Source organism: Halichoeres trimaculatus, unplaced genomic scaffold, assembly GCF_033239565.1.
Source record: "Halichoeres trimaculatus isolate MK-OKI-2021-1 unplaced genomic scaffold, fHalTri1.1 fHalTri1_scaffold_1, whole genome shotgun sequence".
In the NCBI taxonomy this organism is placed as follows: Eukaryota; Metazoa; Chordata; class Actinopteri; order Labriformes; family Labridae; genus Halichoeres; species Halichoeres trimaculatus.
Window position 1 is genome coordinate 7,465,027 of NW_027437179.1, and position 13,814 is coordinate 7,478,840.

General features: G+C 39.3%; 1 protein-coding gene across 1 annotated transcript in view; it reads left to right on the forward strand.

The window, feature by feature from the left end:
- acad9 (acyl-CoA dehydrogenase family, member 9) overlaps positions 1-13,814 on the forward strand; it is an 18,723-nt gene continuing 4,909 nt past the window's right edge. The window contains exons 1-15 of the mRNA XM_074677987.1: positions 1-259; positions 2,702-2,795; positions 2,985-3,086; positions 6,328-6,434; positions 6,598-6,698; positions 8,766-8,844; positions 8,940-9,111; positions 9,214-9,287; positions 9,364-9,439; positions 9,538-9,608; positions 9,698-9,817; positions 9,909-10,037; positions 11,953-12,032; positions 12,469-12,595; positions 12,694-12,771. Of these exons, the coding sequence (XP_074534088.1) occupies positions 77-259; positions 2,702-2,795; positions 2,985-3,086; positions 6,328-6,434; positions 6,598-6,698; positions 8,766-8,844; positions 8,940-9,111; positions 9,214-9,287; positions 9,364-9,439; positions 9,538-9,608; positions 9,698-9,817; positions 9,909-10,037; positions 11,953-12,032; positions 12,469-12,595; positions 12,694-12,771 (1,593 nt within the window). The 5' untranslated portion in view covers positions 1-76. The remainder of the gene's footprint in view (positions 260-2,701; positions 2,796-2,984; positions 3,087-6,327; positions 6,435-6,597; positions 6,699-8,765; positions 8,845-8,939; positions 9,112-9,213; positions 9,288-9,363; positions 9,440-9,537; positions 9,609-9,697; positions 9,818-9,908; positions 10,038-11,952; positions 12,033-12,468; positions 12,596-12,693; positions 12,772-13,814) is intronic.

A 13,814-nucleotide genomic window follows, 5' to 3' on the forward strand; every position in this document is an offset into this window, starting at 1 on the left:
AGTGTGAGACAGAAAACGGGTTAAAGGTTGTAGTTCTGTGCCCGGGCAGAGTGAAACAGAGGTCTACAACAGAAGAATGATGAATGTAAATAGATTCGTTGTGTTTTCTAAGTCTGCTAAAATCCTAAAGCAGTTCGTCTCCGGTAATGTCGGCCATGCTGGGGCAGAAGTGTTACAAATTCAACAGCGGAGGTCGATTAAAACACACTCCAGAAACCTCGCTTATGCCAAGGATTTGTTCCTGGGTCAGGTGAACAAGGTAAGAAAAGTTAACAGATGAGTGGATATGTTTCCTGTGTTTGGAGCGGCAGTGTTTGTAGATGGGAATATTTGGGGCTTTCTATTCCTCCTTGGTTCAAGCTGACAGCTTATTTCGACCGTTACCTGAAATGACCGACTGACGTACGTAAAATGACCCTCTGTTGTCATCTCCTTATCGGTCATGAAAACATAACGTGACCGGAGACCTGCTGACCGATAATATGAAATGTCAACGGGAAGAATCATAGCTAGAGAAAGTTTTAATATTGGCTGTCAATCTGAGAATGAACGGAGCTCCGGGGTTTCACATACATGAAGCCGGTGACATATGGTGGCTACCTAAACATGTTGCACCTTTAAGGCTGCTATTTGGTTCTCCTTGCCCCCTTTTTGATTTCTACATACTGAAATAGAACAAGACAAAGCTGTTGTTTCTTGAGAAATGTGTCATAATTGTTTTAAAATGTAATCTGACTGACCCTGCAGTGTTTATCATACACATTACTGTACCTCCATAGTTGTAATTCACTTCATAGCACACCTTAAATGATCCTCTCAAATACTTTCACTCCTTTGTTTACCCTGTGTTTATACTTTTTTTTCATTGTCTTCTCTTTTATCCATTCCTCTATCCACGTGCGTTTTTATTTGCATTATCAAGTTACTGGGTAACAGTGTTATTATCACATTATTATATCAGCATTATTATTAGCATAAGGACTTGCAAACAAACAGGGTAAAATAATTATGTACAATCAAAGGGTTAAATTCAATGTAGACTAGCTATACAGCCTGTAATCTTATACTTATAAATGGAAGTGTTAAAATATCATACTACGATAATGTACCAAAGTATTAGACAAGAAGAAGAAGGTATAGAATCCGTTCCTTGTGTATGTGTTTTATCATACTCTCCTTTGATGTCAGATAAACTTTTGGTTGAAATCCTGAATAGAGACTATTTTTAAGAGCACATGCCTGAGAATATTTTATTTTGTTTTTATTTTATTTATTTGCACCATAAATTAAAAACGATTACATTGGCATTGAAAAGAAAATACAAGATAGTGCAGGAGAGTTAAAAAAAACAAAAAAAAAAAACAAAACAAAACAAAGTGGGCTTATCAAAGATACCTCCCCAAATAGAGTTAATAATAAAAAATATAGGAAGAAAAAGAAATAAGATTCAATACAATTAAATAAACTCAAAATAATTCAACGACAAACAGACAACAAGCAAATCGATGAATTATGAATGAGAACAAAAAGAAGCTTTAGGATCTTGATGGATTTTATACGACTTTAGTCTGAACTTAAAATTGGTCAGAGATGTAGATGTTTTTGTTAAATGATAGTATGAATTCCAAATTAATGAAGCTCTGTAAGTAAAGGAAAACTGACATTGAGAAGTGCGGCAAAAGGGAGTATGAAGTTTACTGGCATGTCTTGTATTGTGCGAATGAACCTGAGAGTTAATTGTAAAAAAATACATAAAAGATTCTGGGAGCAAATGTGGTAGATGTATTTATAAATAAATAAACAAGATTGAAGAATATTAATATCGAAAATGGACAATAAGTTCAGCTTTTGAAATAGAGGGGCAGATGGAGATAAATAATTAGAAGAGGTGGCTAACCTGACAAATTTCTTTTGAATAATGAATATTTTCTCTAAATTTGTAGGGTATGTACTTGCCCAAACAATATTACAGTAACTAAGATGTGGATATATTAAACTGTAATACAATGTATAAAAAGTATTCTTTGTGATGAACCCATGAATTTTCCTGATGATGCCAATGGACTTCATCACTTTGTTTTTGATGAGCTTAATATGCTTCGTCTATGACAACCTCTCATCAATTAAAACCCTCAAGAAGAATTTTGTGGAAGAGACCTTTAATATCAAGTGAATAATTCCTCTTTATTTCACTGGCACCTGTAATTCCATTTGATCTGACCTCAGTCCTCTGTAAGAAGTCATTATATTTATCAGTAAGACATTTCTGATATCTCCACTCCTATCAGAAAACAACAATAAGTCAAGTAATGAGATAGTTTCTCATCACAGCCAATGCAAAGAGTTACTTTTACTGGTTATAATAAAGAAAATGTCACAGTGCATGGATTTACTCAGTTATATTTTCATTATATGATAACAATCAATCACTGAAGCTGAACATTGTACGATGACTGACTGTATAGCTTATAAAAACATAGGTTAGATATTTAGAAAGACAGCTTGCAAAGTTGCTGCTGAGTGTGTAGACTGAGAGTGGATAAAGTATTCTTTGTGTGCCCTCTGTTGTTGTTATTTATTATACTAGAATGTATACTCAGTTGTAGCAGCTGAGGTTGGAAGTAGTAAAGCACTTTTGACTTTCAGCTGTAATCACCAGGGAGTGTAGTATAGTAGTACTAAACATGTGTTTCCTCTCCAGGCTGAAGTTTTCCCTTATCCAGAAATTGGGAATGAGGAAGTGAGTGAGATCAACCAGCTGGTTGCACCAGTGGAAAAGTTCTTCAATGAGGAAGGTGAGAGCACAAATCTCAAGTATCTCAGGAATAAATAAATAAATAAATAAAGGGTTGAATACAACCAAAATAGCCATCTGCGCCTTTAAACAGACATTACTCTCAGGAATGGTGATGTCACAGTGTGTTGTGTCTGATTTATCAGCTGATTTCTGGTGAATAAGCGTTTTACTCTTGTTGTGACTTCAGTTGACTCAGCAAAGATTGACCGTGAAGCCAGAATCCCCCCAGAGACTTTGGATGGGTTGAAGGAGCTGGGGCTGTTTGGGATCATGGTCCCTGAGGAGTATGGTAAGAGGATTGTCACCTGGCCTGGAGCTGTTTGCCTTTCCAAACTTTACTCGCTGTGGTCTGAATGGAGATTTACATATTAGGTAAAGAGCAGGTTGCACTAGTGAAAATCTGCATACAGCAACCGCTACACGTGGCTGTTACATAGCTGAGTCATGTAACTGACGTAAGCTGGCTTATATATGGCCTGTGTGTAGATTCAAGAGGAAAGAAGGTCAAATAAGATGTGCTTCTTCATTAAGATAGCTCATCGTACAAATGTTCCCAAACATCTGACTATTGAATGATAACCAGAGATTTGTTAGCTTTTATCAGTGCTGTCTTCTTTTAAATTACAAATTAGATTAGATTTAAATTAGAGAACTTTCAGAGTTCCCAGTTGGGAAACTCATCTTCCACAGGATCTATTCATCTAGCATTAACTCTTCAACACCTAACCTCAAAAAGGCCTGCCTGGACTCCTTTTGCTTATTTGGACTTTAAAACGGTCAAAAAATGACTTCTGAGCTTTTGCCCATTTTTTCCAGAGTGCTTAGAACTTTCAATATTTGGATTTATTTCCAATTTTCTGGATGTTTATACGAGAGTATAACAGTTTAAAATGAAGAAAAACACAAAGACAGAATTTGATTATAGAAGTTTAGTTAAGGAAAAAACACTGAAATGTAACATTGGGAGCAAATTTTACAAGATGAACAGAATTTGAGTATTAAAAACATGTGTGCATTGACATTTAGGTAGCGATGGGTGCCTTTCACATTTGAAACGATTAAGGTACCGATGCCCAGTACCTGGCAATCAGTACTGACACTCAACAGTACCAATTTTCGGTACTTTTTTTGTGTTTATGTGGTAAAAGATAACAATTTGTTTAAGGATAAAATATATATATTTTTTCTATTCAACATATTTATTCTTTAATATATAACCTTGCAATTCTGTGTTCACGTCCAGCATGGAAAATTGCCTACTTTTTCACTACCTCACTGTCACAAGAATGCATTCAGGTACCCAAACATGGTACCTTTTGGTTTTACGTGAATCGGTACCTGGTACTTTTGACAAAATTCAGTCGGTACCTATAAGAGTACCTAAATCTGTATGCAACCCTACATTTAGGAGCATTGTCTCTTATTTTGTAAATAAAAAAGCTCGCTGACAACATCACCAGAATCTCCAGCATCCACACACCTCTCTCTCTCTCTCCTCACACACATGAACAACCTGAGGATGGCTGCTCCTTGTCACGAGACAGAATGAAAGTAAAACTAAAGGAGAAAGAGATTCAGCTGAATTAGCTCAATGTGCAGTACAAATGAGGCTTGGTGCATTGTTTTACAGAGGATATCACACACTACAAGCCTCAAATCATGCTCACACAGTAAGAATAAGACTTGGTACACTGTTCTAACATCACACAGTAAATACATGCTTTATTCTACACACTATGCAGCACACACTTACACATATGCAATACAAAAACAGGACATTCCTCTTTTCCAAAAAATGTTGTTGTACAACATCAGCAAAGAACTTTGCACATATTTTACAAATGAGACCTGGTACACCGTTCTAAAAAGTCACCACACAATGCAAGCCTCAATCTACACGAACAATTACGCTTTAAAGTAAAATTTAGATGCAGAAAGCTTCTTCCATCCCAAAGTGCATCTCATCTATTTTTTTTTTGTTGTTTTCACATGAAGTTGCTCTTTCAGATGCTCCTTCAGTTCCAGAATCATACAGAAACCTCAGTGGACGTTTTATAACCTGGGAAGATCTTCTTTTTGTCATTTTTAGGAGAATTCAGCTCTGTTCTCTCTGTGCGCTCTTGGCTCTTTTATGTGTATTTGCAGGCTTTCTTAAATGCCTGAATGGAATTATCCTAAAAACCACATATCAGCTAAAAGAGCATAGTAATGGTCCTTAAAAGAGTGTTGTGTCTGCGCTGACACATCAAGTGTAACAGGGTTAAGAACAATGCATTTAGAATAGACATAATATGAATAAACAACAAGCATTTGAAGTAAAATTTACAGCCATGGGAACCACCACTATCCATCAGACTGCAGCTGAAACAAAGAACTTTCTTATTCATTCAGAGCACTGAGCGTTGATGTGTTTAATGCATTTAGGACCCTTTTTTTAAAGTACACTAATACACACATATTATACACACGCTGTATATGCAATAGAAAGTCAACATGGAGCTTTTGCCGCAAATCCTTCTGCACACGTCCTTGATGACCCAGGTTGTGAGCGTAAAAAAAAAAACATGCCTTGAAGCTCTTCCTTGAGCAGATTTTAGGAGTGATACAGTGTCCTGCTCAGCAAGCCTCAGGGATGGGTTTGTGTGTTTTTGTGTGTAGATGTTTACAGTCTTTTTGCAAGGCTAAGCTGCTGTCCCCAGCCCTAAACTCAGGGTGGGGGCTTTCTAAGGATGTTCCATGCCACTTTTTATCAGACCAACACCAGTACATGTACTCCAACTTGAGTACTCACCAGTTACAAGATATCGAGTACCTGTACTACTAGTACTTTTGATTTGTAAAATTTAAATTTACAGTGACAGATCATTTTGATTAGAAACAGCACAGTCAGTCTGCCATTAAATCTATAATAAAACACAAACAACTCTCTGAGTTTAGATTTGTTTTAAATTAACAAAAGTGTAAAATAAAACTAAAAACCTTTAGAGTTTAAGTATTTTTCAAAAATAAACTAAAGTCTTTCTGCATTAGAGACACTCCAAAAAATGAAGAGAAACTGTCAGACTAAGTCCTTGTGATGACATGCTTTCACTTCCAGCGCTGAAACTTCTCATTGAGTCAGTTCATTGTAAACAAATCACCCAAAAATCAAAATTTAACTGAACAGAACAAAATTAAAAGTAAAGGGATCACAAGCCAAGCCAAAAAATAGGTGCTTAGTCTCTTCAATGTTGTTGTGTTTTTCACTGTGTCACCTCAAATTTTCATCAACTCCCACTGAGCTACTGTAAACTAACAGTTTGTAGTTTTTGTGTTGGCTGTTTGCCTTCAAGATTAGCATCAACAGCTAATCCTAAACGTTAACACTGCGTCCACTGGGTAAGCCTCAACCTGGAGCTATGTAATTTGAACTATCCTGATGATGTGGGTTAAACACAATCCCAGCTTTACACAAGGATAACAACATGCTTTCATGTTAGGAGTAATACAAAAATTGACAGCCAGTTTATGTTTTATGTTCCTCGTCCTAGGTGGTCTGGGATTGTCCAACACCATGTATGCACGACTGGCAGAGATCATCTCATTAGATGGCTCCATCGCTGTAACACTAGCAGCACATCAAGCCATCGGCCTCAAGGTAAAATAAGATGTTCCCCCGCTGTACAAGAAGCTGTTCACAAAGTCTGGGCTCATTATCTGGAGTGAACGTGTTTGTCTGTGATAACTTTATCAGGGAAGCAGATCAGGGTTTTGGAGGGTATTCCTGTGTGGGGTTTGCTAACAGATGTTTGATGTTCCAGGGAATTCTGATCGCAGGAAATGAGGCCCAGAAGCAGAAGTATCTGCCCAAACTGGCCTCGGGAGAACACATAGCAGCTTTCTGCCTCACGGAGCCCGGAAGGTAAAGTCACTGACCCGTCGTTTACGTCTCCTTCACAGTGACCTGTCTCTGTAAATCCAGTGTTCTCCTTGGAGAAAGAAAGGAAAACACAAACTGAGGAAAAAGTTTCTACTTTCTTTCATATCACGTCGTGGCCTTTTGATCAGCTGGACTTTGTTTGTTCGACTTCTGTATTTGCGTTTCTTTAATTTAGGGATGTCAAGTGTCATGTCGGGTGTATTCTGGCATTTTTTAATCATTGAGTGATCAATAACGTTCACGTTAGCCGTCATAAAGCACAATTTGCTGCCGATGCTAATATGTCAGTACATTGGTGATAAAGTAATAAAATGAGGTTTGGTACATTGATGTGGAACAGCAGCCACATTTAGCTTTATCACAGAACACGTGAGCACAGCACAGCAGACACTTTACAGCAAAAGCATCTGCTTTACAGTATTCTGTGGTGAGTCTCTAGGAACAAAAAAGCAAAAAAAAACATGGGACACTCTTTTAGATATATGTATTTGCACTGTTTATGGACTTTAAAGGAACCTATAAATATCCACAGAGAGACAGAGTGTCCAAAAAGCTCTGAGAAGAAGGTGGGACACAGGTTTATGCCATCTCTGTTATCCACAGTAGGTCCTGCCGTTCAGAAACTTGGTTTCCCATCCTGCCTCACTAGAGCTGCACAGCACTGTCAGTGACAACATGTGAGCTGATCTAAACACGGTAGAATAGAAAATACTTTATTTATCCCCGAGGGGAAATTCAGGAGCAGTCACAGCAGCAATACAAGAAAACAAAAAGTAAGAAAGTGTAAAGAAAGTGCAGAAAAGTCCATAAGAAAATAGAAAATGGCAGCTTGACTGAGCTTCTTCAGCAGTCTGTTCAGTCTCTGTCTCCTGTATCCTGTCTGCTCACCGCAGGTGAAGCTCTTCCAGTGTGGCGTTGGTGTCCAGTGTTAGCTCCGTTAGCCATGTCTGTGAATAGCATGATGCTACTGTGCCTTCTGGTATTCCCTCTGATCGGAACGCTGGATGGAAGGACAGGTCAATTCGGTCACTTCTTAGCTCACACCTGAAAACCAGCACTTTGTCCTCACCTCCTTCTCCTCACCCTGTGAGGAAACATCAGGCCTTGCACCAGTTAGCACTGCTGAGCCTCACAGCACACTGGATTGATTCCTTTACTCTCCAGTTTTAGAATGGTCCAGGTCAGATGAATTGTTAAAATTTTAATGAAAGAAAAAACACAACAGTCACATTAGAGTGAGATATTTACGTTCATTGTCTTGCACAGGGTTGTGTTCAGGGCAGCCTCAGAATTGCATTGCATGAACACAAGTTTAGGGGGCCTCACACAACAGAGCATGTAAAAAAGATTAGACAACTTTAACATAAACACAAGACAGATTTTACTATTCATTACTGTTAAAACACAAAACAAAAAAAGTGTGCAGCTTCACTGTCTTAGCTTGTTATCAAAGTTTGTTTCAGCAAACCAAGATACTGGATTAGGATTCTGTATCAAGGGACATTAAATACAAAAAATTGGATGAGTATCAGGGGGAAATATGCTCATAGGGACATCTCTAATTATATTCCCACACTTCCTGTGGCAGAAGAAGGCACTATGCTTTGTATGAACCCTGGAAAATGGGTGAATAAAAGTGTTTTTTTTTGTCCACACAGTTACACAGCCAGGCAGCAATCACACCTTAGATTTGAATTTTAACTGTTTCCTGCATCAAAGCTTATGTAGCCCAAGTTTGGCACTAAAAGCTTCAAACCAGCTTTCTAAAAAAACTCTTACCCTCCTTGTTTATTTATTTATTTTTTTGTTTACTATTTATTTATTTAAAGCCTGGGATTGCTCTGACCCCATATCAAAATGGCCTAATTAAAGTGACTCTTAATTTACTGTTTTAAGACAGTGAACTCTTTTGTGAAAACTTTTGGAGGGTACGTCTGGAACATTTGGAGGTCTAATTTAAGGACATGTATCTTTAAATGATTAAACAGTGAATGCATCCATAGATTGTGGCCACTTCACATTGACCGACTCTGACTCTGCTTCTTTCAGTGGGAGCGATGCTGCCTCCATTCAGACTCGTGCGACGCTGTCAGAGGACGGGACACATTACCTGCTCAACGGCTCAAAGGTCAGAAGAATTAGGAGTACTCATGCTTTAAATGTGGTTCAGATTAACATCCCCATCATTTCTGATAATCTGCTATCTCTTTGTTTTGTTCTCAGTTTTGGATTTCCAACGGAAACATGGCGGATGTGATGACAGTGTTTGCCAGGACGGAGGTCGTTGTGGGCGGCGAGAAGAAGGATAAGATCACAGCGTTTATCGTGGAGAGAGCGTTCGGGGGCATCTCTCATGGCAAGCTGGAGGACAAACTCGGCATTAGGGGATCCAACAGTAAGACAGAGAAAAGTGTCCCAGAAAAATGAGAGAAAATAGTTTTCTTTTTATTCATTCCTTTTTTACAAAGTCATTTATAAAAACTTCTTTCCTTTTCAGCTTGTGAAGTGAACTTTGACAACGTCCCGGTACCAATAGAGAATGTCATTGGAGAAGTCGGAGGTGGATTCAAGGTACGCTCCATTCTGCTGTTCATCCTTAGTTATGTGAAGTTTGATTGTTAACCAAACTTTTCCTTTGTGTCCACAGGTCGCTATGAACATCCTGAACTCAGGGCGGTTCAGCATGGGGAGTTCCTCTGCTGGGATGATCAAAAAGCTGATTGGTAAAAAGTCCTTACAACTGCTGAATGGAGTGTCAAACACTTTTACCAAACTTGTTCTGTTTGACATGAACTGTGTGTGTGTGTGTGTTTTTCTGCAGAGATGACCTCTGAGTACGCCATGACCAGGAAGCAGTTCAATAAAAGCCTGGGGGAATTTGGGATGATTCAGGTACGTAAACGCTTCCTTGTTTGAGATTGAACACCCTCTCTTGGTGTGGTCAGAGGTAAATAAACGTTGTGTTTGCTCTGTAACTGTAGGAGAAGTTTGCGCTCATGGCCCTGAATGCCTTTGTGATGGAGAGCATGGCGTATCTGACGGCAGGGATGATGGACAGACCGGGCCTTCCAGACTGTTCTCTAGAGGCAGCCATGGTTAAGGTTTGGTGGCTTTGTTGTTATTATTTGATCAGATGAAGGATTTTATTTTATTTTTTTGAAGTCTTACACTAATCTTCTGCCTCCTGCTCAGATTTTCAGCTCAGAAGGGGGTTGGATTTGTGTCAGTGAAGCTCTGCAGATCCTGGGTGGTCTGGGATATACCAAGAACTACCCATACGAGCGCTACGTCAGGGACTGTCGAATCCTGCCCATCTTTGAGGTAGACCAGCTGTTATTTAAACACTAGATTTAGGGCATTTGTTACACTTATCACACCAGCTGTTCTTTAGTCTCACAGATCTGACTTTTTCTTTTAGGGAAATAGAAAAGTTTCCTTCCACTTCACAGTTTTGTGATTTATTTTGAAACTATTTGTTACAGTTTATGGAGCTTAAAAAATACAACAAGCAAAAACTAAGGTAATTTATGCTTTGTGGGTTCAACCCATTTAGACCCGAGACGCCTGCTAGAACGCTATTAAAAACCTCAGCATAAATTATACACAATCTCTCAAAACCTGAAGGTTTTCTGGAAAAATATCCAGAGTTGTCAAAGTTCACTAAAACCTTTATATCTCAGCCCCTGGAGCAGATGGAAAGTGACCCTAAAAAACATTTGATAGTTCAGATTTTGGGCTTTTATTCGAACATAATTTCTTTGCTCTAATGTGTATTTACATTTTTTAAATATATCAACAAAGCAAGAAACTGCAACTCTCAATATGATTATAATAATTTAAAAAAATCCCAAAACATGCACAACACCACCCCACCCCCATGTTTATTTTGATGATTCACAGCACATTTCATAATTCATGTCTCGAAAATGATGATCTGAAAGACCTCGACATGGCGTCTGGCCTTAAAGGTATATACATGTAAATGATGCACCTGGTCTAAATGGGTTAAAAGATGCAGAAAAGACTCTTGAATTAATTAGATACAGAATCTAACTGCTACTATCTAGATAAAGTCATTTTAAGTTAATAGCAGACTAATAATGACTTCAACTTCTCTAGTATTTCTAGAAGGCTTGGTTGATTGATGATGTTTTCAGGGTCTACAGGAGTTTTTGTTACCTGTTTATAAACAACACTCAAACTGGACTCCTCCTCCTTGGCTCAGTGCCAGCGGCAGCACACTCACAGCCTCCAACTAAATTTACGTGAACACACTCACTAGTCCAGCAACCACCTGTAGCCTCATGTTTCTACTTGGGAGAGACTCAAGAGCCGTGCATCTGACATAGCATGTTAGCACAAGCTAATCACAGGTATTTGACACATACCTGGTTAGCAGAAAGCTAACTCGTGCCACTCTTTGTCTCATGCATGCTCCCGTGCCCAAAAGCGAATGACAGTCAAGCCAAGCTTCACCCTCGTTCAGGAAAAGGCTCAATCTGTTTGCTGTTTTGTTTCACTTTGGTTGCTCCATGCTGTGTCCACTATCCTAGCCGCTAAGGATAGCTTTTTCCACTCGTCAATCAACACACAAAGTCACCTGCACACTGGGCCCTCTGTGATTGGCTGATGTAACCACGCTTACTCTCCACCCAGAAACGTCCTGGTTCAACCAAAACATCAACATATAGGCTGAGGAGGAGGTTGAGGCAGAAACAGACACTGACACACATGTAAAGGGGGAGACGATTGAGCTGGATTTTTCCTGTAAAAGTTGACTTTTTCATTTCTTTGTTTTAGGAAAATCCTGCAGACTCTACCTTAAAGTAAATGTATTTTGCAGTTTAGTTCTGTGAGTGTCCACCAGGGGGCATGTTTTACTTTGTAATCAAAAGTCAAATGTAGAGAGAGTTTGTGAGCTCTTCTGAGCTGGAATGTTAATGATTCAGGCTTCAGTTTCATTAATGGGTCCAACAGGCCTGCAGATAACGAGCTGTTGAAACTGTTTCTTCCTTAATGTGTCATTAGATGAGAATCAATCAGTGTTTATATTTTGCACTCTTTGTAACATTGAGCTCGAAATGTGTCAACATGCCTTTGTGCTTCTGTTGTCAGGGCGTTTCAGAAACCACTGTGTGGCCTGATTTATACACTCTGCTACTCTCTGGCTGGTTAAAGCATGATATATCATCCTGTATGTGAGCTGCTAATCTCTGTGTGTGTTTTCTATTTCCAGGGGACCAATGAAATCCTGCGGATGTATGTTGCTCTGACTGGAATGCAGTACGCCGGCAAAGTGCTCACAGGGAAAATAAAGTAGGGACATGAACGTGTTAAAAGCATATTGTTTTTTAAACTTGGGCTTATATTTGAATATAAGGAAACTGTGCAACTAGCAGCCCTCAGTCTTTATTTAGATTTTTAATTTTGCCTCTTTGATGCAAAACAGTAGAAAACCTGAATCAACCAAAGCTACATTTCCCTTTGCATTTACACAGCTGTGATCATTTCTACTTTGAGCGACCCCCTTTCAAAACACACATGATTATGTCGTGAGCTGAAGTAGTACATGCTGTGTAAATGGCTTCATCCCAGTTCCTTTTTTCATCTACTTTGTCACTGTATTAAGTTTCTTGATGTGATGTGAGATCTTAATCATTTTGGCATCAATAACTACATTTAGAAATCAAAGATCACCTTCTGTAGAATCTGTAGCCAGCTTGTCTCTGAGTCCTCTCTGCTCTGCCTGCAGGGAGATGAAGAAAGGAAATGTTGGTCTGGCATTGGGGATGGTAGGAAAGAAACTGAGGTCCTCATTGGGAGGCTCTGTGGACCTCGGCCTGACGGGAAAAGACGGAGTGGTGCATCCCAGCTTGGCAGTAAGAGCCTTCAACAGATAAACTCTCTGCAAGCCTTAAATCAAACTGATGATGATGTTGTTGTTGAAGAGGCTCAGCCTTGAGTTTTCTGTTTACAGGAAAGTGCAAAGAAGCTTGAACAGAACATCAGCCTTTTCGGATCATCGGTGGAGAACCTGCTCTACAGATACGGAAAGGTAACATTTGATTGATCTTACAAGATGGTAGAATTGTCGTGGGAGTTTCCTGCTCAAATATTTTCCGTTACTTCTTCAACAAAGTTTTCCGTTCGTCTCAAACGGCTCTGAACTGGAGTCGTCTTAGAGATCTGTTGTAAGTGTTTGTAACATAGCTCCTCGATGTTCCCTTTTTCTTCCTGGACTGTGCTTTTGTAATCATGGCTTTCCCGAAGAAGCTATAAATCCCTTGGAAAAAGATCAGCTTTCCAAATCCTCTCTTCCTGTATCGTTTACATGCAGTGAATCAGTGCATGAGAAGTGTCCTCAGAGGGCCTTAAACACGCTGCAGTCCTCTTACTCTTAAGAGCAAGACCTCAAAACTGTGTTTAAACGACTTCAGTCTGTCAGTCCTAAACCATGCAGATTAGAAATGATTTGAAAACACTCAAATAGGCTTTGGTTGATGTGTCTGAACTGGATCGACAACTACATCACGATTAAAGTCTCCAGGCTGTCAGAGATCAGCTTCAACCTGATTAGTCACACAAATAATATTGTGTAAACTTTTTAAACTTAACGTTCTTACTTTCCACTTTCCCTCTCTACATATATAAAACTGTTAGCTTCTTGAAGTTTCCAGCACAGTCTCAACTGTAAGTGCTTGAGAAATTGTTGCCTAAGCTTTGGGATTCAGGCGACTCCCCTCCACAGTTGTTTATGTTTATGAGGTTTGGTTTGATCTCAAGTCTCAGAAACTGGTCAAGAGAAGGAGACATCCTGTTCCCACCGTAGCCACTTAGTCACCGTAGGTATTACACATTAGCCCAGAATTAATCATCGGATCTGTGCGGTTTCTTCCTAAAAACCTCCAAGCACAGGAAGCCATTCATCCCAGCCTCAGAGCAAAATCTGAACGCTTTCCTGAGCAGCAGTGAGTGAAGCAGTGATCCTTAGATCAGAAGAGGGTTAGACTCTTGCAGTCTTCTTGGTACCAACCACCACCATGGCATTACTTCATGGCAGACCAGAGACACACTTTACCAGAATTCTCCTTAATCCCG